The sequence below is a fragment of the Cotesia glomerata genome, linkage group LG1 (assembly GCF_020080835.1).
Source record: "Cotesia glomerata isolate CgM1 linkage group LG1, MPM_Cglom_v2.3, whole genome shotgun sequence".
Classification (NCBI taxonomy): Eukaryota; Metazoa; Arthropoda; class Insecta; order Hymenoptera; family Braconidae; genus Cotesia; species Cotesia glomerata.
The window spans coordinates 18868448-18896279 of record NC_058158.1 but is presented as its reverse complement, the minus strand read 5'-3'; the positions used below and the strand labels follow the sequence as shown (position 1 = coordinate 18896279).

General features: G+C 31.9%; 3 protein-coding genes across 5 annotated transcripts in view; all 3 read right to left on the bottom strand.

The window, feature by feature from the left end:
* LOC123263793 (neurexin-3-like) overlaps positions 1–27832 on the bottom strand; it is a 763584-nt gene that overhangs the window by 634771 nt on the left and 100981 nt on the right. The gene's annotated exons all lie outside the window — the stretch shown is intronic.
* LOC123264797 lies at positions 7694–10722 on the bottom strand. Of its 2 annotated transcripts, none has more exons than XM_044728297.1 (3): positions 9943–10722; positions 9121–9652; positions 7694–8945 (listed from the first exon to the last, which is right to left on the bottom strand). In XM_044728297.1, exon 3 carries the CDS (start codon positions 8528–8530, stop codon positions 7760–7762), a length of 771 nt encoding a protein of 256 aa, XP_044584232.1. In that variant the 5' UTR covers positions 8531–8945; positions 9121–9652; positions 9943–10722; the 3' UTR covers positions 7694–7759. The 2 variants fall into 2 exon arrangements, with proteins under 2 accessions (XP_044584232.1, XP_044584225.1); XM_044728290.1 differs by having other exon boundaries at positions 8248–8945; positions 9121–9703.
* LOC123264781 lies at positions 12189–15552 on the bottom strand. Of its 2 annotated transcripts, none has more exons than XM_044728255.1 (2): positions 15123–15552; positions 12189–13087 (listed from the first exon to the last, which is right to left on the bottom strand). In XM_044728255.1, exons 1-2 carry the CDS (start codon positions 15132–15134, stop codon positions 12239–12241), a joined length of 861 nt encoding a protein of 286 aa, XP_044584190.1. In that variant the 5' UTR covers positions 15135–15552; the 3' UTR covers positions 12189–12238. The 2 variants fall into 2 exon arrangements, with proteins under 2 accessions (XP_044584190.1, XP_044584199.1); XM_044728264.1 differs by lacking the exon at positions 12189–13087 and adding an exon at positions 14424–15022.

Sequence of the window (27832 nt, the reverse complement as noted above, 5' to 3'; positions counted from 1 at the left end):
GTAAGTCCTTTTGCTTAGCTAAACCCAATCTCCTCAGATCATTTCAAAGTTCCCGCGAGTTTCTAGCATTGATTAATTGACAATTAAAGTATTTCTTCTTCGTTTCAGTAATACGCTGCTTAAGTAAACGTCTGACATGAGAGTACTCTTTATAAGCGTAGCCCGTCCTTCTGAAGATACGATAAAGCTTATCTCTGCGACATTGGATACTTCTAATTTCATCAGTGAACCACGGTGCAGGTGGTCGACGCGGAACAACTAATTTTTCAGGCACAACAATATTTACAATACGATCAAAATGAGCATGTAAACATGTGTTCATTTCATTAGCCAAGTTTAGTTCACTCAGAGTTTTATAATCAACATCTTCACACATTTCTTGCAGCTTATTATCATCAACAGTATTCCAGTTTCTATATACAAAACTATTCAGTTGTTGCAACTCTACCTTATAATTATAAGTCACAGAAATTAAATCGTGTTCAGAGATAAATGGCTCTGAAGATTGTTCCGACGTCAACACCTTAGCAAGATCATCTACTATACAGGCATCAATCCACGATTCTGAGTTTTCCAAGTGGTGAGTTGGAGAGAACTCAACAATATGTAAATCCAAACAGTTACAGAACCTGCGCAGTTGATCACTATAAAAATTTCTTTTGCTCAAATCTGAATTAAAGTCCCCAATAATAATAATATTATTAAATGATACCATTATGTTTTCCATCTCCTCTTCTAAGTCATCTAGATGTCCTGTGCTGGGTGGTTTATAAACCACTCCAACCAATATCTTCTGCTTTGATGAACTCAATATTTCTATAAATAAATACTCAGGATGTTTATCTTCTAAATTCGCTGAAGATGCAACATATTTAGCTTTAATACAGCTCCGGACATAGAGAGCAACACTTCCTCCGCTTCGAAGACGACGATCATGGCGATAAAGAGTGTACGATGGCAGATAAACAGTATTGTCAGGTATTAGATGATTTAACCACGTCTCTGAAACAGCAATAATATCATAATTATAACACCTGAAATATTCTTTAAAAAGTTCGAAATGACATTCATTTCTGAGCGACTGAGCGTTTACATGACAAATCTTTAAATTACAAGTCGAAAGACTCAAAGGTAAGGCCATAGACACAGTAGGGATCGAGATAGCTGAAGACGTTGAGGGAGCAGTAGCTCGTTATTGAATAAGATCCTCCAATAGACCTGTTCCCGTTGAAGGTCTCAACTTAACAGGTGGCTTGTTATCAGCGTACCTAACATTCACAAAAGAATGAGAGATCCAAATGTTTTTGGGATGAGTTGTCGGGTACTTTTTTCGAACTTCAAGACGAAGTTTGTACAGAGATGATGTATGTCTACGATGAAGATATATCGTAGCATCGGCATCAGGAAGCTGAACACCAGGCATTAACGTACTAACTCTCACCTTGTTGTTTTTAATACTCTTTACGCACTCATTAACATGCTTCAGACTATTAAATTTAACACGAACATTGCGATGACCCCTGCCACTCCTCTTACCAAGCCGTTCCACAATAGCAATCTCAGATTCACTAACAGGTACTTTCAAAACTTGTGTCAATTGCACAACTACGCCTTCAAGTTTTTCTCCATCCAATTCAGGAAGACCAGTGGTAGCTAACTCATCTTCAAGCGAACGTGACTTCAGCTGCAGCGTCCTAGCCTCCAAATCACCATCAGCAAGGCTTTTAGCAATAGCTGTAGCTTCTTGCAAAAGATTATTATCAACAGCAGGTGTAGCTTTCTCAATTTTAGTAACCCTAACCTCCAATTCCTTGAAATTTTTCTGCAGTAGACCATAGTCAGTTATCAGTTTGTCAACTTTATCATTAAAATTGTCGAGCTTTTTTCCAAAATTAACAACATTCTTATCTACATCATCTATTTTATTCAGCTTTTCACTAATTTCTTTTAATATCGGTGAGACATCAACAACACAGTCTGGGCAATAATCATGAACCTTAGTTACCGCACGTGACTTAGTTGATAAACCACATCGCACCTTTACACATGTATCAAGAAAGTAATGTTTACAAACAGCATTTGTTTGTACAGCTGACGTAAGCTCACTAATGCCCTTCAGACACAGTCCACACCACATAGACATTCTAGCACAATCTGTAAGATGGTAACACACGTAAATTTCTAATCAAAGCAGCTAAACTAAATCTAACCTAAATCAAAAATAATCACCGTTTTTTTTTTAATATAAAATTTCTCTGATAATGAGAGTAAGAAATTATTATTTCAGAAAGAGTCCGAAATTAAGAGTACAGTGTAAGATAATTATCTATATCAGGAAACCAAAATATCGTTCACAAATAATACAATAAAAATGCCAATGTAAAAGCACGTCTGCATTCTACAATACACAGACTATATATATATAATGTGACTATAAAGTGACTATATCTATATACATATAAGCGAAATACCACTGACTCATCACCAGATCTCCGAAACTATTGGACCGATTCATTTGAAATTTGGCATAGGTAATCCTTTTTCACCGTAGACGAGAGATAAGAAGGGATTTTGCGCAATTCCTATCCAAAATCGATTTTTCGTCAACCATCACGTATGCTACCCCCTCCCCTCCCTCTCATTCTTCCCCTCCCCTCCCGTGCCTTCTTCCTCCTTCCCTATCTTGCTCTCTTTTTTTTGGGGGGGAAAAATATCATTTTGATTCTCCAATCTAAGAAACCATCAGTGGCAACTATCAATTATAGAACTCAACCCCACTGTATCCTCCCCCACAACCGTTGCCATGGTAATCATTGTCATGGTTACCGTTGCCATGGTTACCGTTGCCATGGTTACCGTTGCCATGGTTACCGTTGCCATGGTTACCGTTGCCATGGTTACCATTACCATGGTTACCGTTACCATGGTTACTGTTACTATGGTTACTGTTACTATGGTTACCATTACCATGGTAACTGTTGCTATAATAACTGTCAAAATAAATAAATTGTAATAACAAATTCAGTTGTCAATTAAATTCAGAGGAATCATTAGAATAAAAGTAGAAAGTTATTAAATACTAATATTCTATAAATATTCTAATATTCTATAAATATTCTATAAATCATCTACATTATTATTCTATATAATGTTAGACAAATATATTTTGATTTCAAATTTTCTACCAGGTCGATTCAGTCTAAACTATTGGTTAGTTGATCATTTTTCTTCTGAAAGTTATAGGTCAAAATTAACCCATAATTGTAAGATTCTAAAATGGTTTAAAAAAGTAATATTATAAAAAAAAAATAGAAAAACGGTTGGCCCTAAAGGCCATCCCTGCAACTTCCCGTTAATTTTATATCTAAGCGCTCAAAATTGTACTTACTCCGAGCTCAAAAATCTGGTAAAAGTTTAATATAACATTATTTCTTAAATTCTAAAACCAAAATGCTTTTGAATGAATTAACCGATTTTTACGCGGTTGGTGGCATTCGACGCAGTTTTTTAGGCCTCATAAAAAATCTTTGAGTTTTAATCGATCGAAGAAGGAATTTCGATGTGATTCCGAAAAAACATTTTTTTCTGTTTTTTTTTTTTTTGGACAACGATAACTCACAAACGAATGAATCGATTGTGACCGGGCTAGCGGCGATCGACGTGGTTTCTTGATGTTAAAAGCTGATTAGTTTTTAGAATTGATCAGTAGTCGTTTAAAAGTAATTCTATAAAAACCACATTTAAAAAATTTTTTTTTGTAGTATTTTTGAGATTTCTAAAAATATACCGGTTCGGATCGGTCTAAATTGTATTTAAAATCTAAGTTTGGTCGAGTCCTTTCGGATGGCACCAACCGCGATCAAATCGGTCGAGCTGTTCAAAAGTTATAAGAGGTTTACATACGGCCACACACACACACACACACACACACACACACACACACACACACACACACACACACACACACACACACACACACACACACACACACACACACACACACACACACACATACATAAAGATATACGGACATCACCGCGGAAACATTCGGGGAGACTTCCTAGGACCTCAAAACGTCAACAATAATATACTCACGAAAATAATATACTCAATCAGATCAACAATTCCAAAACAACACTTATGGCTTTTTTTGAACTCTGTAAAGTGGACAATTTTGCGAAAAAATTATTATATTGTGAAGTTCCAGCTTATTATGTCTGGAGAAAACACCAGTTTCACAGAAGAAAACAAGGAAAAATTGTGCCAGGTTATTTAGGTATAAAAAAAGATCATGTTTTAGGCAGAGTGTATACTGTCCATTCTACCAATACTGAATATTATTACCTCCGTCTTCTTTTGCATGAAGTTCGTGGTCCAGAGTCATTTACGGCTTTAAGAACTATAAAAGATGTAATCTATCCTATATTTCAAGAAGCTTGCAGTGTAATGGGATTGCTCGAAGACGATGCTCATTGGGATCAAACTTTAGCAGATTCAATTTCTGATTCATCTTACAAAATACGTGAATTGTTTGCTGTTATGTTAGTTTTTTGCCAAGTTGGAGATCCGATTAAATTATGGGATAAATATCGAGATAATTTCACGGACGACATTAAAAGACGAATGAGTAAGAATCGCGAAAACTCTGAGTTAGATCTTGATATTGTTTACAATCAATGTTTGATTAATCTTGAAGATATGGTCATTGCTATGTCAGGTAAGACTCTTTTACAATTTGGACTCACTTCACCATCTCGAGATCAAGAATCTGTTATTATTAATCAACAATATTTAAATGAATTAGCTTATAACACTGCTAAGTTAACCGAAGAAGTGATAAAAAGTGTTCCGATACTGAATAAAGAACAGAAAGAAGCATATGAATCTATATTGAATAGTGTCGTTTCTGATTCTGGACGATTGTTCTTCCTTGATGCTCCTGGTGGAACGGGAAAAACATTCTTGATTAATTTGTTGCTTGCGAAAATTAGAAGTAAAAAAAGTATTGCTATTGCTGTTGCTTCTTCAGGAATTGCGGCTACTTTAATTGACGGAGGCAAAACAGCTCACTCGACATTTAAATTACCTCTTGAAATAAATCATTCTGATAATATTCTATGCAATATCTCTAAGCAGAGTGATATGGCTCACGTTATCAGAGAAGCAAAACTGATAGTATGGGATGAATGCACTATGGCTCACAAAAATGCTATTGAAGCTCTCAACAGAACTCTTGAGGATATAAGAAATAGTGACCGAATAATGGGTGGAATAACTGTTGTTTTAGCTGGTGACTTCAGACAAACTTTACCTGTTGTACCACGAGGTACACGTGCAGATGAAGTCAAAGCCTGTCTCAAATCCTCAGTTTTATGGCCTCATGTTAACGTACTGTCTTTGAAAATTAATATGCGCGTTCATATGCAACATGATTTGAGAGCAGAAGAATTTTCAAAGTTACTCATTGATATAGGGAATGGACAAATTTCAGAAGTTGACGGACGAATAAGTATTCCGGATAACCTAGGTGATATTGTTGATGATTTAACTGCATTAACTGATAAAATATACCCAGATATCAATAAAATTGGAGTTAATTACTCTTCATGGCTAAAAGAAAGAGCTATTCTGACTCCAACGAATGATTCAGCAAATAGCATTAACAATTTTCTTCTGGAAAAGCTATCAACTAATCAAATGAAGTATAAATCTATTGATACAGTCGTAGAAGTTGATGATGCTGTCCATTATCCTGTCGAGTTCTTACATACACTCAATCCACCCGGAATACCATCTCATATTCTCACTCTTAAAATTGGAGCACAAATAATGTTACTGCGCAATTTGAATCCTCCAAAACTATGTAACGGTACCAGACTACAAGTGAAAAATTTACATAAAAATATTATTGAAGCTACAATTTTAACAGGTAAACATGAAGGAGAAGTCGTATTTATTCCAAGAATTCCTTTGGTTCCATCTGACTACCATTTCAACTTCAAACGTCTACAATTTCCTGTTAGGGTTTGCTATGCTATGACTGTCAATAAAGCGCAGGGCAGAGTTTAAAATTAGCTGGTGTAGATTTGAGACATGATTGTTTTTCTCATGGTCAGTTTTACGTGGCATGCTCAAGAGTCAGTTCACCGGACAACTTGATTATTCTTCAACCAGAAAAAAAGACGAAAAACATTGTTTAGAAGGAAGTTTAAAGTTTGTAACTGTATAAAACTGTTAATTTTATTCATTGATAAGTATTGAGTGATTGTTATATTTGTGTTCATTACGAAAAATAAATTTTTGTAAAAAGTAAAAGCTGAGTTTTTTTTTGTGGTGTAGGCCTCCTGGGGATCCCGCCACGTTAAATAACGGGGACGCATCCCAATACACAGTACCTCGTAGGTGATGCGGAAATCTGTGTATGACAAATGCATTGACTGGTACTATTTTTCCTGTCTAAAAATTTTAAAAATTCACTTCATTTATCGATAAGAAAATATACATTTTTTAGTTAATATAAGAAATAAAGATTAAATTTAATAGTGTGCCCAGCGAAGCGGGCGGGTGGCTGCTAGTATATATATAAATAAATATATATGTAAAAAAAAAATAAAAGTTTATTTCTAATGTATTTTTAATATTAAGTAGCAAGTAACAAGAAGCAAGTAGCAAATTTACTCCTAATTTACACCTAAGTTACACCACATGAAAACACACCGCACGGGAGGGGTATACTGAGGTGAACCTACAACCCCGCTGTCCATCTTACCGCAACAAAGAAAGTTTATTTCTAATGTATTATTAATATTAATTACTTAATCATTATTTATATATATATATATATATATATATATATATATATATATATATATATATATATATATATATATATATATATATATATACATTAGGGTGGGTCAAAAAAATCGAATAATTTTTTTTTGACTTTATACTCTGAAAAATAGGTTCGTAGACACCTAAAAAGAATTCTCTCCAAGTATGAGCTCTTAATTATAACGGGAAGGTCCTCCGCTTTGCGGGTTTCTATTTTTTTCGAATAATCAGATAAAAAAATTTATATCTCGCTTCCAACTGCTTGGAAAAATATTCCGTGGCATAGACTTTGTAAGAAATTGAACGCTCTACAAAAAAGGTCTCTTATGTTTTTTTCAATAACCTAACCGGTTGAAAGATATTTCTAGTTGAAGTTTGGCTATTTTAAGGAAAATATTCGTTTTTATTATGAATTTTATAAGTCGATGAAAAAAAATTATTTCGGATTGCGGAACTCATGATTTTGTAAGAAATTTACTGCTCTACAAAAATGGTCTCTTATGATTTTTTGATTAAGTGAAGCCGTTACGAGATATTCATCGTCAAACATTAACGAATATCAATATTTCCAGTTTTTGATCAATAATTCGATAAATTTTAATTTAAACTATGAGTTTCAGGAAAATTTACATAAATTTGAGTTTCGATCGATAAAGAAATGTTATAAACAATTTTTTTAATATTATTTTCAGTCTTGAGCTTGTTTGATTGCATTAAAACAAGAAATTAGAGCATTTTTTTCGGCATATAGCCGATGATTAGTTTAATTTGAAGTGAATGACATATTTCTTTGTCAAATTTGATATGAAAAGTATTGAATCAAGTGAGAAACAACCAGTATTTAAATTTTTTATAGATAAATTTTTTATTGAATTATCAATTGCAATATAATTGTCTATATTTTTAACATAACAGTACGCTATTACTATAAATAATTTCTTTTATTACAATTTGGGAATGTTTTTTGATGTTCTTTGACAACTTGCAATAAGTACTGGAATTGTTCTTCATTTTTTGTCAAGCATTGATTATATTCACTGACTAATGCAACAGCTCGCTCTGCTAAATCATTGACAACTTTTAGTTGTTGAAAGTATTCTTTATTTTCGAGATAACTCTCATTAGTAGGCCATAATTCAACATCGACATCAAGAAAGTCATACGGTAGATCGAAGATTTTGAAAAGATTTAATGACTTTTTAGACACAAAGTCACTCAGAGTTCTCTGCGCCAATGAATTTAAATCTTTTTTAGCAATTACAAATCTTTTAGCTTTAGAATCTGTACCTTCACGAGTATTAACAGCTTCAACAATACTTTTTTTTACTTCTAATGGAACGCCATCGCCAAACAGTGATAAAATGGCAAGTTCATCGCTCAAATACCATAAGTGCGAAATCATTTTTTCACACGTAGCTGAAGAAATCAAAGGATTGATATGTTTGTACTCCAATAAATTTTTCATAAACTGCAAGTCATGATAAGCAGCAGTTGTTGCAGAAGTTGATGAAAACCAAGCTTTTAAATACAATGTGACTATAAAAATACAGAAATGACGAAGACCATGCAATTCTTTCTGAGAGAGTTTGAATTCATCTCTGAATAGATACATTTTCAAACTATAAATGGCCTTAGCCATCCATCTAGCATGATGAACAGCACCAGGACGTTTGAAAGAAATCTTTTCTTGAGGCATTTCTCCAAGGAAAATCAATGATAATTACAATAATTCTTTATAATCATCTCGGGGTTGTAGTAACTATCAAAAATAAAAAATTTGTCAAAAATAACGAAATTTTTATAATTTAAATCACAGTTAAATCATACCTATAAAGATTTTGTAATAAAACTAGAGATTTCATCTTTTTTATTCGAAATGATATCAGCAACAACAGCATCTTCAACACCAGATTTATAATTAGTTATATCTATATCATCCCAAAATTTTTTAAACCTTCCAAACATCTGTACATTTGGCCCAGATGACACAGGCCAAAATACTTCAAATGCGCCCCTTAATACGATCTCAAAAATGTGATGACGACATGATAACCAGATCAACTCTCTTCCCAAAATCTTTTCAATTTCCTTACATGTACCGTTGTGAATTCCTGTAGAACAATAATAGATGACTATCGTTAAATTTAGTATTTAAGAAAAATCAATGGTTATATTTCAAATCCAAACGAGTAAACGATTAATACATTTTGATAGTAAAATTCAGTAAGAAATAGAAATTAAACTAGAATGACAACAATAAAATATTTTTTGTAATTGATTGATTACCTGTATTAACAGCCGTAGTGTCAAAACACATCGCCTTGACATACTTAATAATACCCCATTCACTCAATGTTGATAAAATGGCGGATGTTTGATTAACTGCCGTCCCAGAATTCATTTTGGAACTCCAAGTAATTGTTCAGTACCATACGCAGTTAAAAGAACCGGTAGTCGTTCCACAGATTTGGATTCAATTAGATCATTCAGCATTTTACCATCCCAATGCACTACGTATTTATCGTGTGTTTTAAAATTGTCTTTTAATCCTTGAGCAATGTCTTTCTTTGAACCATACGAGCTCGTTGGATGGACCTATAGCTGAGCGTTGTATCTTCAATTTTTATACCAACAGCTGATAAAACCGGAGCAATAATGAACATCGCGTTTCTACTGCTGACATTAGCTCTGTCAAGTGCAGAAACGACTTCAGGAGTTAAGACATTTATTTTTGCTCGTTTTGTCGGAATTGGGGGTTCATACTCCAAATCAGATCCAGAATTTGTAGTTCCACTTAATGTATGCGTCGAGAATGATTCTGATTTTCCACTTAAAACAATCCCATGACTGGTAGACGGTTGATTCAAGTCTGTAATAAGAGTTTATTTTTAAATTAAACAGACAAAATTTCCAGCACTTATTCATTATGATGAGAAGCAATTAAACATGAGTACCAGAAACCGTCGAGTCAAATGTCATACGTAGGAATACTGATATTTATAATGCAAGTAAAGTAGAAAAATGATATTCTCATTGTTTATAATAAATATAAAGGAAGTTTTACACTCCTACCTGAATTTATAACAATTATTTATCTCAGATACTTACTGCTTTCATCTATTTCCATCATATCTGTAGTTGAGTTTGACGCAGGTACAATATTCGAAAGAATCTCTTTGTGTGTACAGAATTTTTGATCCAAATACAACTTCCTAATGTTATCATCCACCCCTTTTAGGGAATTTTTACTTACAATGTCGAATAATTGTTCAAGATCAGTCTGAAACTCCTTTTCTTTTACCTTATCACTTTTCTTATTAAAATCTTTTAGTAATTTCAACCACTCACTATGAAAACGGAGAATTTTTTTGACTACATTAGAAGCTCCACTCGTAGGAATCTGATTTATTTTCCACAATTCAATAACCTTGTCAGCTGAATTTTTTGCACTTTGTTTGATTGAAAACTTTAAAACTTTAAGTTGATAGAAAAACACTCTCATAACCTCTTTCACTTTTGGTAACTTACGTTCAGTGAGTTTTTGCACAGGTATACCGATTAAACGTATTTCTTTATTCATTGTAGAATTATTGATAATAAATGAATTTATATGATGAGAAAATGACTTATTTCGAAAAAATTGTTATTATCATGTATACGAAATGATGAGTTTTTGGAGCACTGAAAATGTACTGATAAAAAAGTAGACAACGAAGATAGTTAAGAAAAACAACATAGGTGGCGCTAGCGTTAGAGTACCAACAGAAGAAGTAATGTAATTCAGAACAAAAAGCCTCTCTCACAAAAAAATTTATGTATAATTGGTAGAATAAAATTTGAAAATACATACTAAACAACCGTAATAATATGAAATGCCAATGCAATTGACATTTTAAATTGTTACAAATAAAGCTTACAAAAAATATCATTACAACAAAAACTTCTTAGTGAATTTTTGAACAAATAACTCCTGTAGGAGTGACTTTTATGATAGAAATTTAAATTTATGTAAATTTTCCTGAAACTCATAGTTTAAATTAAAATTTATCGAATTATTGATCAAAAACTGGAAATATTGATATTCGTTAATGTTTGACGATGAATATCTCGTAACGGCTTCACTTAATCAAAAAATTATAAGAGACCATTTTTGTAGAGCAGTAAATTTCCTACAAAATCATGAGTTCCGCAATCCGAAATAATTTTTTTTCATCGACTTATAAAATTCATAATAAAAACGAATATTTTCCTTAAAATAGCCAAACTTCAACTAGAAATATCTTTTAATCGGTTAGGTTTTTGAAAAAATCATAAGAGACCTTTTTTGTAGAGCGTTCAATTTCTTACAAAGTCTATGCCACGGAATATTTTTCCAAGCAGTTGGAAGCGAGATATAAATTTTTTTATCTGATTATTCGAAAAAAATAGAAACCCGCAAAGCGGAGGACCTTCCCGTTATAATTAAGAGCTCATACTTGGAGAGAATTCTTTTTAGGTGTCTACGAACCTATTTTTCAGAGTATAAAGTCAAAAAAAAATTATTCGATTTTTTTGACCCACCCTAATATATATTAGGGTGATTTTTTTTTTACTTTATTATTTTTTTTTCGGTCCCATCGTGAATTCTTGTTGGAAATACCCGAAAAAAAATTCCCTGAAAGTTTGAGCTCTTAATATTAATTAACGTCCTCGACCAAGGCATGTGAATATTTCCCATTAAAAATACACAAAAACTTTGATTTTTAATTTTTGAATTTCTAAAGCTCAGCGGCATTTCATGGGATCACTTTGATCGAAGATGGTTTTTTCTAAAAATTGAACGCTCTACAAAAGTACCCATTGCCGCAAAGTCGTAATTCACACTGGCGAGGCAGTACGGGCCACTGAACCTGATTTTTTCATAAAATTGGGGTTTTTTCGCATTTATCTCGTAAATATCAAGAGCTACGGAAAAAATGTATATGACAAACTTGTAGAAAATTCAATTTCCAACAAAAAAAGTCCTATGGACCAAATCGCTAAGATCAATATTAAGCGAGATATTGAGCCTTGAATATATTTTTTCGTGAAATTTTGGCCGATCATTGATTTAAACTTATTAATATCTTGTTTACTTTCTCTGTTTTTTATATTTTTTCTTCAATATATTTTTTTAAGGCTAGAAAAACAGGATATGATAAGTATCTTACATTATAAAAGCTTATATCTTAAGAATCTTTAATAAATAATGGATTTACGAGTTTCTGCATAAAACTTATGAATTCAATTACACTTAAATAATTTATATATTATTAACAGTTTATTAAATTATAATAGTTCGAATTATATTAACAACAATAAGTATTTAATAAAAATAAAAACAACAATACCAATTAATTATTATTGAAAGCAGAAAAATGAATTGTTAGATTAATTCATTGTCAATATATTGTGATTTTTTACACGATGTGTATTGAGATCGATGGTGCTGAACATTTTGGAAAATTCTTTGTCTTTCATCTTCGTTATAAGTCAATACTTCATTAAAACTTTCGGCTAGCGCTACTCCTCTTTCCGCAGTATCGTTTACTACTTTTAACTTTTTGAATGTATCATAACATCGTTTATACTCAAGATTTGATTCCCACAAACTTGGATCTGTATGCAAAAATTCATAGGGGAGCTCAAATTGCTCAAAAATAAACAACGAGTTTGGATTAACAAAATCGCTTATGTTTTTCTCAGATAACGACGTTATTTCTTCATAAGCGACTGATAAACGTTTATTAGGCTTTTTGACCGCTACCTGGGAATTTATTTTTTGTACGATCTTTACTTTTTCTTCTACTGACACAGTTTCATCAAAAAGAGCTAAACAAGCAAGATTTTCGTGTAAGTACCACAAATGCCGAGACAATTTATCGAGTGCTGCATTTGCAATTTCTAGATGTATTTTTCTGTAGTCAATAAGATCTTTTACTAATTGCAAATCCGAGTTTGGAGCATTTATTGCATTAAGAGCAGTAAACCATATTTTTACATAAAATATTACGATGAAAACACATATTTTCTGCAAAATTTTTTTTTCGTTTGCTTCCATTTTAAACTGGTTTCTAAACATATATATTTTCAAGCAATAGAGAGCTTTCGATAACCACAGTGCGTGATGAAAAGCACCAGGTGCTTTAAATTCGGCTCTATGACTTTTGATACCACCCAAAAAGATACAGCTCAGCTCCAAAAACTCCTTGTAATCATTTCTCGGATGATGATTCTAACAAAAAATAAGAAAAATTTGATAATTGCGGCCATAAAAGAAGATATTTTCAGAATTTTAAAGTAAAAAATATTATTTAAAAAGGCAAAATTTATAAAACTAAATCACTTAAAAATTCGAGTTATATCGAAGTATGCAAAATAACTACACTGATAAAAGGATTTATTTACTATTAATAATTTGATTTATTTGAAGATAATAATTTAATTTAATAAATATTTTTTAACATTAAATAAATATTTATTAGAGAGAAAAGTACATTTAATAATATTTAATAAATATTTATTAATAGATAACAAATATTTATTAACAGTTAATAAATACTTGGTTGAGTGAATTTGTTTGGCTTGCAATGTCATATGATATGAAGGTTGCTTATAAACAAAAATCATCCTTATAAATTATTTGCATTAATTATATTACATTATAATAACATTTATTGTAAACTACCAAATTCTATCACAGCTCATAATTATTTTTTATATTTTTACATATTAAAAACGTTAATTTATTAAGTGAATTGAATTATTATCAATGTATTCCAGTTATAGGGTTATAAAATGTGTCAAAAGAAAATTACTATTTTTGCTTTTTATCCTAAATAAATATTTGTTAACAGTTAACAAATATTTATTAACTATTAATAAATTAATAAATATTTATTAACAGTTAATAAATTCTACGTAATGAATACTAATTAACTGTTAATAAATATTTATCAAATCCCATGATGTTAAAAAATCATTTATTAACAGTTAATAACGCTTATTAAATATTAACAAGTCCTTCTATCAGTGTATCAGAAAGATCTAATGACTGTAAAAGAAATTAACTTTATAAATAATAATTCTTTCAATGGTAAAACTATTTATGAATTAATTAATACCTTCAGTTGATTTTCTATGAAGTCAAGAATATCGTCTTTTCTTTGATTTAAAATAAGTGCAATATCTTTATCCTCTGTGCCGATTTCATACGCAGATTTATCAATTTTTTCCCAATTATCTCTGAGTCTTTTGAAAATTGGTACATTTGGACTATTCGTAACTGGCCAAGCAACTTCTGCAACATTTCGTAACATCAATTCAGAAGTATGATGGCGACAAGCAAGATATAATAAGTCACGGCCAATTTTATCTTCTAATAATGCACATGCGCCATTAAAACTACCTGAAACAAAGAATTAGTTATTGATAAACTGTTATTTAATTATCAGTTATTCAAATTTTTGACTCAGCTTATATTTTAACTCAACATTCGTAAAAATAATTAAAAAAATTAATCAAATTCTTATTTGAAAATTTTTTCCCAAGTCAAAAAACAAATACTGTGATATAAATTCATTCAACCACAACATTAACTTACCGGTATTTGAACTAGTTGTATCAAAGCACATTGCTTTAACATTATCGCAAAGATCCCACTCTATCAGCGTTTCAAAAATGGCTGAAGCTTGGCTTTCACCTGTGCCATCAGAGAGAATCGGAGTTTTTAAATTTTTATCAGTATTTATTACGGTGACGTGTATTGATAATCGTTCTGCTTTTGGTTGACCATTTCCCGCAGGAAACATCATTCCATCCCAGTGCACTACGAGAGAGTCATCAAAAATTTCTTCTTCTTTGATCGTATCGACAATTTCTTCTCTTTTTGAAATACGCGCATTGCGAATAGTGGAGTAACTTAAATTATACTTATCAATCTCAAGCCCTTAACTTTGAATAACAGCAGAAATGATGTACATCGCATTTCTGTTACTAGTTTTAGTTCTATCTAGTGCTAATACTAATTCCGAAGTCAGAATATCAATTTTATTTTTCTTAGGCGCTGGCATTGTATCTTCAAAGTCTGAACAAGTTCGCTTCAATTCACTGGAATTTGATATGGAACTACAGAAACTATTTAAGGACGACTGTTGGGATAATTTCATTCCTGAAATGAAAAATGTTAACAGTGAATTAGTAAACATATTAGCTGAATGTTAAACAAATCAAATATAATTAAACAAAACTATTATAATATTAGAACTAACCAATTTCCTCATTATTGGGAGTTTCTACTTCCATCGCAGACAGATTTCCAGAAGTTTCTTCTGGTATAACGTCAATTGCTGGTAGATGGATATTTCTATTTCCTTTACGACAATCTGTCAAAAATTGCTGCAAATTTTTCGGTAAATTTTTTAGTGCAGCACAATTTGCAATGTCAAATAATTTATCAAGACGTTTGCTAAACTGTTCCACATTTGTTCGTTGTCTTTTCGATGTCTTTGCCCGACTTCGATGATTCTTCAGTTTCATGTAGTCACTGTGAATTATTTCCAATTTTTTAATACTGTGCTGAGGTCGAGAAGTTGGAATCAAAAGATTAGCCCAAATAGCATTCGTATCACTGATCACACTACTAGCACTTGCTCGTATACTTAATTTTAAGGATTGATGTTTGTACATAAATAGATTCAATACATCCCTACACGAAGGTAACTTAATATTATTAATATTATGAATTTCAAATCCAATTAAATAATTATAAACTCTATTTCCGATTTGTTCAGACATCTTTGACAAGAATAAAAATGATAGAAAAATGTAACGCAACGTAAAGCATACAAATGTGACGCGAGTACATTCAGTGTTCACTGAGCTTTGTTCTAGATATTTGCGGCATTAGTATCACACAATAAAGAACAAAGAAAGCGCCGCAATTAGGCGGGCGATTTATTAAACTAACTCAAGGTTACGTAAAAGAGGGGATTTTTGGAGAGGAGAGAGGCTTTCGATTTGCGGACAATGACTGAGCTTTCGCTGGTCGCGTACTTTTTGTCAAACGTTGTTGATCAACTGGTGGGGGAATCACCGCGATGTTAGTTACATCGCAACGTTGCGATTAGCTTATTAAGTACCTACTGACGGAGAAGAAACAAAAAGAAAAGAGTTTGATTAAATGTTTATTATCATTAAAGGTTAAATATTGTAGATTATTAATTTTGCTTTAGTTTTCTAGCCTTAAAAAAATATATTGAAGAAAAAATATAAAAAACAGAGAAAGTAAACAAGATATTAATAAGTTTAAATCAATGATCGGCCAAAATTTCACGAAAAAATATATTTAAGGCTTAATATCTCGCTTAATATTGATCTTAGCGATTTGGTCCATAGGACTTTTTTTGTTGGAAATTGAATTTTCTACAAGTTTGCCATATACATTTTTTCCGTAGCTCTTGATATTTACGAGATAAATGCGAAAAAACGCCAATTTTATGAAAAAATCAGGTTCAGTGGCCCGTACTGCCTCGCCAGTGTGAGTTACGACTTTGCGGCAATGGGTACTTTTGTAGAGCGTTCAATTCTAAGAAAAAACCATCTTCGATCAAAGTGATCCCATGAAATGCCGCTGAGCTTTAGAAATTCAAAAATTAAAAATCAAAGTTTTTGTGTATTTTCAATGGGAAATATTCACATGCCTTGGTCGAGGACGTTAATTAATATTAAGAGCTCAAACTTTCAGGGAATTTTTTTTGGGTATTTCCAACAAGAATTCACGATGGGACCGAAAAAAAAAAAAATAAAGTAAAAGGAAAAATCACCCTAATATATATATATATATATATATATATATATATATATATATATATATATATATATATATATATATATTTTACTGTCAGGCAGTAGCAGAGCAGACCAAACATTCCATAGGAAATGTACCAAATTTCAGAATTATTTAAACAAAATGGTATTTTGCACTTTTTGGGATTACAAAAAAAAAATTTTTTTTTTTTTTAAGAAAAAATTTTGATAACATCTGACTATGCAAGTCTGATCAGATCTAATTATATATAGACCTATATATTTTTAGATCTGATTATATATAGACTTATTTATGATTATATATGGGGTTATAACAGCCATCTATGATCATATCTAATTATATATAGACTCATATATGGACTTATACATGATTATATATGGAGTTATAACAGCCAGATATGATCATATTTAATTATATATAGACTCACATATATTCAGATCTGAATATATATAGACTCATATATATTCAGATCTAAATATATATAGACTTATATTGGGAAATCATCCACTCAAATACGCTACCTGATGGATCAAATGCGAACTACTCTATGCAGGTCGAGTATAAGCAGCTAATGTCATATAATATGCCGAAGCTGCAGTTGAAATTTGTTGAAATTCTTTTTTAAAATATTAAGTAATTAATTATAGTCTATAAGCTTAGTTATTATTAAAAGTAACATTAATTTTAACACTTGATCAAAAATCTTTAATCATGTAGTTTCCTCCACGAGAAAATAAAAATATAACTTTCTGCTGCGTGTATGGGTGGAATAGCAAGTCATGACAATAAAGTAAGCCGACATCTAAAAATTTTTAGAAGTTCTTCTATTGAAACAATTAAAAAAAAAATTAATTAAAAAAAATTCACATGTAGAAAGTTTTAAAAATCATACGTGCAATTTTGTAAAAATATTTTTTTTTGTTCTAATTTAATTAATAAAAAAAATCTAAAATTGTTGAACGTCGGTTAACTTTAATGTCATTAGCAACTAGTAAGAAGTTTGATTTTATACTTTTCCTCCGACAAATTCTAGTTATGTGGTGATCAAAAATAAATTGGGTGAAGATGAAGTTATAGACCGTCGATTAGCTTGGATAAAAGCATTAAAAATCTAAAATAAAGTTACACAGTCCACGAGAGTGTGTTCATTACATTTCACCAAAAATGACTTTATACCAATTAACATAAATATTTTTGTAATCACAAAAAAAAAGTAATTATAAGCCGTGAATTTTTGAAATACAATCTAATACGACAGATTTACATTACTTAAATAACTAAATAATGTTTTTGTAAAATAAAGAATTGTAATTATAGTTGCAATTTTATAATTACAGTAATAAGAATGAGTAGCATGAATATTTTTAAATAATTAAAAATTTTTATTACTGGGCTGAGTACTCGCAAATTCATGATGCTGAAAGTAACAGATATCTGACAATTTTTTAGATATTTTTATCAAACAGATTCTTACAAAAAAAAAATAATAGAAAAAATTCACATATAGAAATTTTAAAATACTAAAAGTGAAACTTTTCTAAAATTTGTCTACTGATTCCAGTATCATGCAAATTCACAAATTTCTTGAATTGAAATTATCATTATTTATTAAATTTCTATCAAAAATTCGATTTAATACAACGTGTAAATACACGATTGAATATAAAAACAAGGCAGCTTATTTAAAAATGCGTTTTACAGTAGTAACTGCTGTAAAGAAATAAAATTTTTTTTTCTTAATAGTCTTATGAACGTGGACTTGGCGCGATTTTTTTACAGTGAAACTGTTTTTGCTCGGATTTCTGTATTTTTTTGTAATTATAATAAAAATTGACAATTTTAATTTAATACATTTCCGGTGACAAACTATCCCCTTTAAGCTATAGTTCATGTAAAACTTATTCTTGCACTGCCTGGCGTGTGTATTTGTTAGCTGTTAAATGTCTTTTTTCACTGTAGTTTCCCATCTATTATAAGATTAGCATGCATCCTTATATTATTTAGTCTCTGGCCGTCCGCTTTTTACATAAAAAAAAATTTAAAGTATGAAAATCTGGATCGCTATAGTTTGTGCTGATTATTTTTGATAATTTTAAATAGAAATTATAAAGATAATTGATAATAATCAAGTAATACGTGTAATAAACAGCATGAACTACTACTATACAATATCATATAAAAAAAAATCAAAATTAATTTGAAAAAAAATTTCTAACCTCAAAAAACCGTTCTGTTTACGGTATATACTGTAACGGGTATTTTCAAGTGCTACTAATTATAACCAGTTAATCCCCGGCTCGGAATTTTCTCGCCGGTGTCCAGGGTCTTTTCAAGGATAACTTATATAATTTATAAATGAAATTTGAGCCTGAATATAATTGGAACACTATTTCTTTTTATTCAAAACAACAAATATAAAAAAAAAAGAAAGCTTAAATGATAATATGTACAAACTTGATGTCAAATTTAACAATAATCGGACATAACCCGCACACACCGTTTGTTTTCCCGTTTTCTGTGCCACCTGGTGACTAAACTCTGTCTACTATCTTTACAAAGTGGTAATCCTACCGATGGATACACCCTCAGTCGCGGCCCTACTTACCCCTAATCCCGTTTGGGTGCTTGGAAAGCAACCCTTTCCGGCTACACTTACCCCTAATCCCGTTTGGGTGCTTGGAAAGCAACCCTTCCCGGCTACGCAGTGGCCAAATTTCCCCCACATGGTCAAATCAGCACTTTCATCCGGTCGGTTCACGATACTTACCTGGGCCTTGGTCAGACTCCAGGTAGAGTATCATCCTCTGGAATTACTTGGTGAAGAGTATTCGACCGAGTAATTTTCCCGAGAAAGAATTGCTTGCTTTATCGAGCCAAATTTTGGCGTTTATCATTTTTCCCCCAACTCTTTTGTAACGAACCGGAAGGGTCGTTTTAGACACCTGTCCGGTGTCCGCAAACTAGCATTCAAAAATAAATATTTATTATTTTAATCGTAATTTCCTTCATTCTCTATCCATTCGTCTCGCCAAATTCTAAGTTTTTATTTTCGAAACTTAATTCTTTATTATTTTAATCGTAATTTCCTTCATTCTCTATCCATTCGTTTCGTCAAATTCACAATTCTTTATTATTTTAATCGCAATTTTTTTCATTATATATCCATTCGTAGATTTTCCATACTAAATTGTCCTCGGGACTTATAAAATCTTCGCTTACCTAATTTATTTCTTACAAAAATAATAATCGTCATTTCTTTCATTTTATATCCATTCGTTGATTTTCCATACTAAATTGTCCTCGGGACTTAGAATAATTTTGCCAGTCTTTTAAATTCTTTTACAATTTAATCATACCTTCGGTAATAATAATATAAAATTACAAAAATTAAATAATAATCGCCGCACTAATAACAATAATTGTTTCTATTAATTTTCAAATAATTAACTAAAATACTCAAATACAAAAAGTAAAATCTGCGTCATACCCCTCTTTCCTCGGAAAGAAAAGTGGTGAACTTGGTTTGCCACTTTTCTTTTGGTCCATTCTTCTCCCTTTCTGAAGTTCAGTAAACATCTTGTTGGTCTTTGACATCTCCATAGTTGTGAAAACGACAAAAACGCGATAAGTGGCTTTCGCACGCCATGTCATTCAGCTTACAAACAAAAAATAATTTTCTTTTCACGGTTTCAGGTCAATAAACAGGCTCGGTACTAAATAAACTATGTAACTAACTAGACTCTCGAATTTACATTTGGTATCTTTTGAAACTTGGGGTCTTTACTCGGTTTTACGCGGATCTTCTTCCGGTGTCCTCATCGCTGAATCTGGTTCACGATCGGGACCTCGGATGGATCTTCCTCACGGTTGTTCTACGGTGATGCGTCGTGGTTCAAGTTCTGCTCATACTCGGCTTTGGATTCAACTTCAGGTGCCTGCCCACGTAGTGGCACACAGGACTTTTTCAGGTGCCTGCCCACATAGTGGCACACAGGACTTTTTCAGGTGCCTGCCCACATAGTGGCACACAGGACTTTTTCCGATGCCTGCCCACATAGTGGCACACAGGACTTTTTCAAGTTCTGATTTCAACGAGTTCCTCAACTTCGTGGCTATTTTAGTAACTGGTGATTCTTGATGACGGTGACTCATACCTCCAGGGCATGGTCTCATCTTTGAATTGCTCAGAACACTGCGGACACTTATAGATTTCGGTACTGGTTTACATCAGAGATTCATGGTTCTAGTTTCATCCTTCATCCGGTTGAACGACTTCTTTTCGACGACACATTCACATCCCGACTAATCGCGTTTTGGAACGATTTTCTTCTCGTTCCCCAAGTTCCAAAAGATTTACAATAATATGAATTTACGATAAGTCAACTTTAACTACACTACGTGGCCCGTTACCAAAAATTAATCCGGTCCCTGTTCGGGTGCCATCTGTAACGTCCACGTTTTCAAAAGTATAAATATCTAATTTGTCCCCGGCTCGAAATTTGCTCGCCGGAGTCCAGGGTCATAAACGGGGATTACATTATCAATAACAAAATATAAACAAAACCCTTCATTTTTAAATAAATCAAAAAAAGGGAAACCTCTTTATTGGCCTGATCATATTAATAAACGATATAAACAATATAAGAAAATTAAACAATATAAACAATACATTAGAACAACAAATATCAAAAGCTTAAGTGATAATATTTATAAAATAAATATTTATTATTTTAATCGTAATTTCCTTCATTCTCTATCCATTCGTCTCGCCAAATTCTAAGTTTTTATTTTCGAAACTTAATTCTTTATTATTTTAATCGTAATTTCCTTCATTCTCTATCCATTCGTTTCGTCAAATTCACAACTCTTTATTATTTTAATCGCAATTTCTTTCATTATATATCCATTCGTAGATTTTCCATACTAAATTGTCCTCGGGACTTATAAAATCTTCGCTTACCTAATTTATTTCTTACAAAAATAATAATCGTCATTTCTTTCATTTTATATCCATTCGTTGATTTTCCATACTAAATTGTCCTCGGGACTTAGAATAATTTTGCCAGTCTTTTAAATTCTTTTACAATTTAATCATACCTTCGGTAATAATAATATAAAATTACAAAAATTAAATAATAATCGCCGCACTAATAACAATAATTGTTTCTATTAATTTTCAAATAATTAACTAAAATACTCAAAGACAAAAAGTAAAATCTGCGTCATAATACATACTCGGTAGTCTGGCTTAAGAACGGAACTTGGTGCCAGACTCTATCGAGTCTATTGATATGGGGTTATAACAGCCAGGTATGATCAAATCTAATTAGGTATAGGCTTATATATAATTATATATGATCTCATTTATAATTATATATATGATTATATAGATGCTAATATATAATCATATATAATTAGACAAAAACGTTTTTGACGTGATAACGTCTTATAAATTGATGAACACTGGCAGCGCACACGAAAAAGTGTCCCGTTCCGCCTGAGCCTGTGCGTGCAAGCGAGAGCGCGCAACAAGCGATAGAGAGGCACGATAAAACAAACGATAGAGAGGCCTAAGCGTTGGCTTGTGACACATATGAATCGTTTATTTAAGAAACCCCACAAGTCATATGGAAACCCCATATGTTTTGTCGAAACCTCGTCAAAGCGCCGAGATTTCGTGCTTCAGTTTTTAAAAATTTGATTTTGATTATTAGTGTAGATGGATAGGAATTTTAAATAAATTACACTTGATTTTTGGGACAACAGGAAGAAATTTATTGTCCCAGAGGAGGAAAAATCTGATGGTCAGATAAAAAACCTCCTCGATGATGATTACAAGAAATTTATGTGTGTGAATGTGTAATTGTTATTTAGTCAGGGTAGGACCTGAGCTATTGTTATTTCGTCAGAATAGGATCTGAGCTATCGTTATTTCGTCAGGACAGGGCCTGAGCTATTGTTATTTTGTCAGGATAGGGCCTGAGCTATAAGAATAATAAACTATCTCTTGGTGAGAATAGTTTAATGCGTATTGCCAAATGTAGGCGAATACTGATGACTCTTCTGGAGAGTGACGTTAAATTGTATGTGTGTGAGAGAGAAACGATCAAAACCGAGGAGGCACGATCCAAACCACGGGCCGTCAATACCCAAAAGAGTGAGAGAGAGCTCGGATGTATGGCGTTAGTCCGGATTACCGTATAATTTCTATAAAATTGCGTTTTACCGAAAATAATTGAATTCATGGATATGATTCGAATGATAATAAATAAAATGATGTTAAGCGATGTGATTTTTTGAGAATGTTTCAATTGTACTGTATGATGCGTAACATGCGAGAGTGATTGCGTGAAAATTACTACTGATTCAAGGGACTCAGAGCAACTGGTGGTACTGGCCACCGCACGAGCAAATTCGGTTTTTCCTATACGGCCCCGATCGGCGCTATACCGTTCTGCGTATCCACCGCAACTTGTCGCCTACGAGGTCTCTCGAAATTGTTCGAGAAAATTCTCGTTGAAGCTAGAGCTAATATATAGATATAGTCATCTGATTTCGTACGCCCACGCTTTCTCTCAAAAGATATAGATGTAATTGTATAGTACAATACATGCATGACTCTACTCTGCACACACACACGTTTATGGTCTATCGTATAGGTACGATTCGACTCGACACCCATATAACTTATGGGGTTTCTCAAATAAACGATTCATATATCTCTCTTCTCGCGTGACGTCAGAGCTATCAGTTAGAATATTGTTCTATAACTAATTGTTCGTGATTATATTTAAACAAATTATTGAAATTAAATTTTCAAAAACTGTAAATAATATTTGAAAATTAAAAATTAATGTTTTTAACTAGTTTTAAAAATATTTATGTCAAATTATATCAATTATATTAGATTATTAATGTTGATAATATTAATAATTGTTAATAAATAATATTAATTATTAATAAATAAATTAATAATAATCATAAACGACATATTAATAGTATAGTTAATAATAAAATAATAATAAATTGATAAAATAATTAATATTAATTATAAATAACAATAATTAAATCAATTATCAAATTATTGTATCAATTTATGATTAACAATGTATCAATAAGTCCTTTATGTTGTTAAAATAGTTTTTAAATACCAAATAATTATAAATCAGTGATAATAATTCAATTCAATTCATAAAAGTATGCAATTTTTCATCAATGTTTCTTTATGACGTTATCACGTTAAACTATCGTCCGTAAACCGACTTTACAGACAACCAATTTTTTTTATCGGGCTCGACATTGCGCGGATTAATTAATGATTATTAACTAGAATTACTGTGACAAAAATAATAATTTTTTTTATGATTGTCACTAACGTTGAATGCGATGATTTTGAGTAATTTGTTTTTTGAATAATGAATTTAATTATTATTAACTAAATTTAATGCGACGATTTTAAGTATTTGTATTATTTATTTAATTATTGTTTACGACATCTACTGCAACGATTTGGAATATTTTGTTTGAATATTTAATTAACTGGGATTAATTAAATTTATTGCGGCGAACTAAGTTTTTTTTGTTTATTTTGTTGAAAATTTAATTAATCAGTATTAATTAACTTCGGCGATTGGATTATTTTTGTTTAAAATTTAATTAATTAATATTAATTAAATTCGGCGATTTGATTATTTTTGATTTAAAATTTAATTAATTAGTATTAATTGAATGCGGAAATTTGATTATTTTTTATTTAAAATTTAATTAATTAGCGTTAATTAAATGCGGCGATTTGATTATCAAATTTAATTTTTTTTTGTGTATTTTTTTTTTTTTAATGTTAATTCATTAAATCAACTGCGACGTTTCGCTTATTTTCTTGTTTTATTTTGAATTTAGCTTGTATCGCGTGCGGCTTTTCGACGGTGACGTCGACGATTAGTATTATTTGGTTCTATTGATTATTTTAATATTGTTAAATTTTGAAAATTAATTTTTTTTTATCTATACTAATATTATAAAGAGAAAATATTTGATTGTTTGTTTGTTTGTTTGTTTGCATCGAATAGGCTCCGAAACTACCGAACCGATTTGAAAAATTTTTTCACTGTTGGAAAGCTACACTATCCCCGAGTGACATAGGCTATATTACATCATAATTAATGTTGAAATTTTTGTTAAATACCCGAAATTTTTCCTCGCTCCTCTTTAATTAAGTCGTAACCTTAAAACCCGCCACCCCGACGAAGAGTCCCGGACCAAAGTAGCCGGAATCGACGTGATTGGATCACAGCTCCTGACGCCCAACAAAACGGTAAGGCAGGTAGGTCAAATTGATTTATCTCGGGCTTCAACCTCACTAACGCACGAGGTCGATCTACCCGTTATAGTGTGTATGTGTGTAAACTTCTTATAACTTTTGAACGGCTCGACCGATCGGATCGAAAGAGGTGGCGATCTAAAGAGTATCCTTGCTATTGAATTTCAAAAAAATTTAAATTGATTCGGTTCGTTCGATTTCGAGAAATCTCAAAAATTAAATTTTCAAAAAATCGTTTTTTTGGAATAACTTCTAAACGGCTCTATCAATCAATTCCAAAAACTAATATGTTTTCTAGTTTTGAAAACCACGTCGATTGCTACCAGTCCCGTCAAAATCGGTTAATTCGTTCTAGAGTTATCAAAAACGAAAAATTTCGAAAAAAGTTGTTTTTTCACATAACTTCGACATTTGTCTTTGCATCGTTTTTGATGAAATAAAATAATTATGAGAGTTCAAAAAACTACATCGATAGTCACCAAGAACGTGAAGATCGATTGATTGGTTCGTAAGTTATCGTTGTTGAAAAAATTCGGAAAAGGTGAATTTTTCAAATTTCTCTAAGATTTTCGGTTTGATCAGTTTGTGTTTATAAGTATATTATTAAATTAAAAAAGCTGCGTAGAATACTGCCAACTACCTGAAAATCAGTTTATTTATTCAGAAATAATTGCAGTTTGAAATTTCAAAAACTACTGTTTTATTAGACTTCTATAAGACTTTTGAGCTCGGAGAGCTCAAAAACGCCATAAGTGCAATTTTAAGCCCTTAGTATGGAATTAGCGGGAAGTTGCAGGGATGGCCTTCAGTGTTAACCGTTTTCCAGATTTTTAACTTCCCGCTAAAAAAATTGAAAATTTTCAAAAATCAGAAGGTTATTGGTTTTACCCCGTTTTTCGAAAATCGAGTTTTCATCGGATCTCGACGTTTCGAGGTCCTAGGAAGCTTTCCTGACTATTTTCACAATGATGTCCGTACGTCTGTATGTATGTCAGTGTGCGTGTGTGTGTGTGTGTGTGTGTGTGTGTGTGTGTGTGTGTGTAAACCTCTCGTAACTTTCGAGAGGCTGGACTGATTTCATCGCAGTTGGTGTTATTCGAAAGGGCTTCAGCAAACTTAGATTTTCTATAAGTAAGAACCGATTCAGACTAGTAGATTTCAAGAAATTGCAAAAAAAGTAAAAAAAAGTGATAAAAAAAGTTGTTTTTTTTTTCATTTTTTTCAAATATTGGCTGAACCGATCAACTTTAACAAGAAATCAGCTCTTATCCTCGAAATCTTGCATCGATCGCCACATAGAACGTCAGAATCGGTTGATGCGTTCGTGAGATATCATTGTCAAAAAAAATCGAAAAAAGTGTTTTTTTGTAATAAGTCCGAAATTTTTTATCGAATTGATTTTTTTGTCCTAAATTTTTTATAGAACTCAAAAAACCACATCGATCGCTGCCTACCGCGTGAAAATCGTTTGATTTATTAAAAATTTACAGCAGTTTGAAAATTAGAAAAATCGTGTTTCATCGAATTTTGATAAGACTTTTAAGCACGAAGAGCTCAAAAGCATAGCAAAGCTATAACACATAAATTATATTTTTGAGCTCAAAGAGCTCAAAAACGTCATAAGTGCAATTTTAAGCACCTAAGTATGGAATTAGCGGAAAGTTTCAGGGATGGCCTTCAGAGTGAACCGTTTTTCTAATTTTCAACTTTCCGCTAGGAAAATCGAAGATTTTAAAAAATCGGGAAGTTATTGTTTTCACCCCGTTTTACGAAAACTAAGTTTTCATCGAATCTCGACGTTTCAAGGTATGTATGTATGTATGTATGTGTGTGTGTGTGTTTGAGTGGGTGTGTGTGAGTGTGTGTGTGTGTGTGTGTGTGTGTGTGTGTGTGTGTGTGTGTGTGTGTGTGTGTGTGTGTGTGGATGAGCTCTTCGAGCTTAGAAGTCTGATAAAAGTTTGATAAAACTGTATTTTTTGAGTTTTCAAACCGCAATAACTTTCGAATGAATGAACCGATTTTTTCGCGATTGGCGGCATTCACCGCAGTTTTTTAAGCATTTTTAAAAATTTTTAAGTTTAAATTGATTAAACTAGAAAATTCGAAGTAATTCCGAAAAAACACTTTTTTGGGTTTTCTTTCCTGCACGATATCTCTCGAATGAATGAATCAACCGATTTTTACCGGATTAGCGGCGATCGAAGTGGTTTTTTGAGGTTAAGAGCTGAATAGTTTTTTTTAGATTTCTCGAAATCTATCGGTCCGAATCGGTCCAAATTATATTCAAAATCTGAGTTCGGAAAAGCCCTTTCAAATGGCGCTAACCGAGATTGAATCGGTCGAGCCATTCGAAAGTTATAAGAGGTTTACATACTTCCATACACACACACACACACACACACACACCCACACACACATACACACACACGCACATATAAATACATACATATATTCAGACATAGTGACACCCTCGCGGGGATAGTCAGGGAAGCTTCCTTGTGACCTTCAAACGTCGAGATCTGATGAAAACTCGATTTTTGTAAAACGGGGTAAAACTAATAACTTCCCGATTTTTGAAAATATGAGATTTTCTTAGCGGAAAGTTAAAAATTTTTTCAAAAGTGGTTTTTTTGGAATAACTTTTAAATATCTGTACCGATAATTTCCAAAAACTAATCAGCTCTTAACATTAAAAAACCACGTCGATCAACGTCGGTCCAGTTAAAATCGGTTGATTCGTTCGTGAGTTATCGTTGACGAAAGAAAACCGAAAAAAGTGTTTTTTCAGAATTACTCCGAAATTTTTCGCTCTATCAATTTAGAAAAGATTC

Coding starts and splice junctions, on each gene's coding strand:
- LOC123264797 (XM_044728290.1), bottom strand. CDS start 10,414: ATGAATAAAGAAATACGTTTAATCGGTATACCTGTGCAAAAACTCACT. Junction 9,704..9,942: donor GATGGAAATAGATGAAAGCA/GTAAGTATCTGA, acceptor CTCTTATTACAG/ACTTGAATCAACCGTCTACC.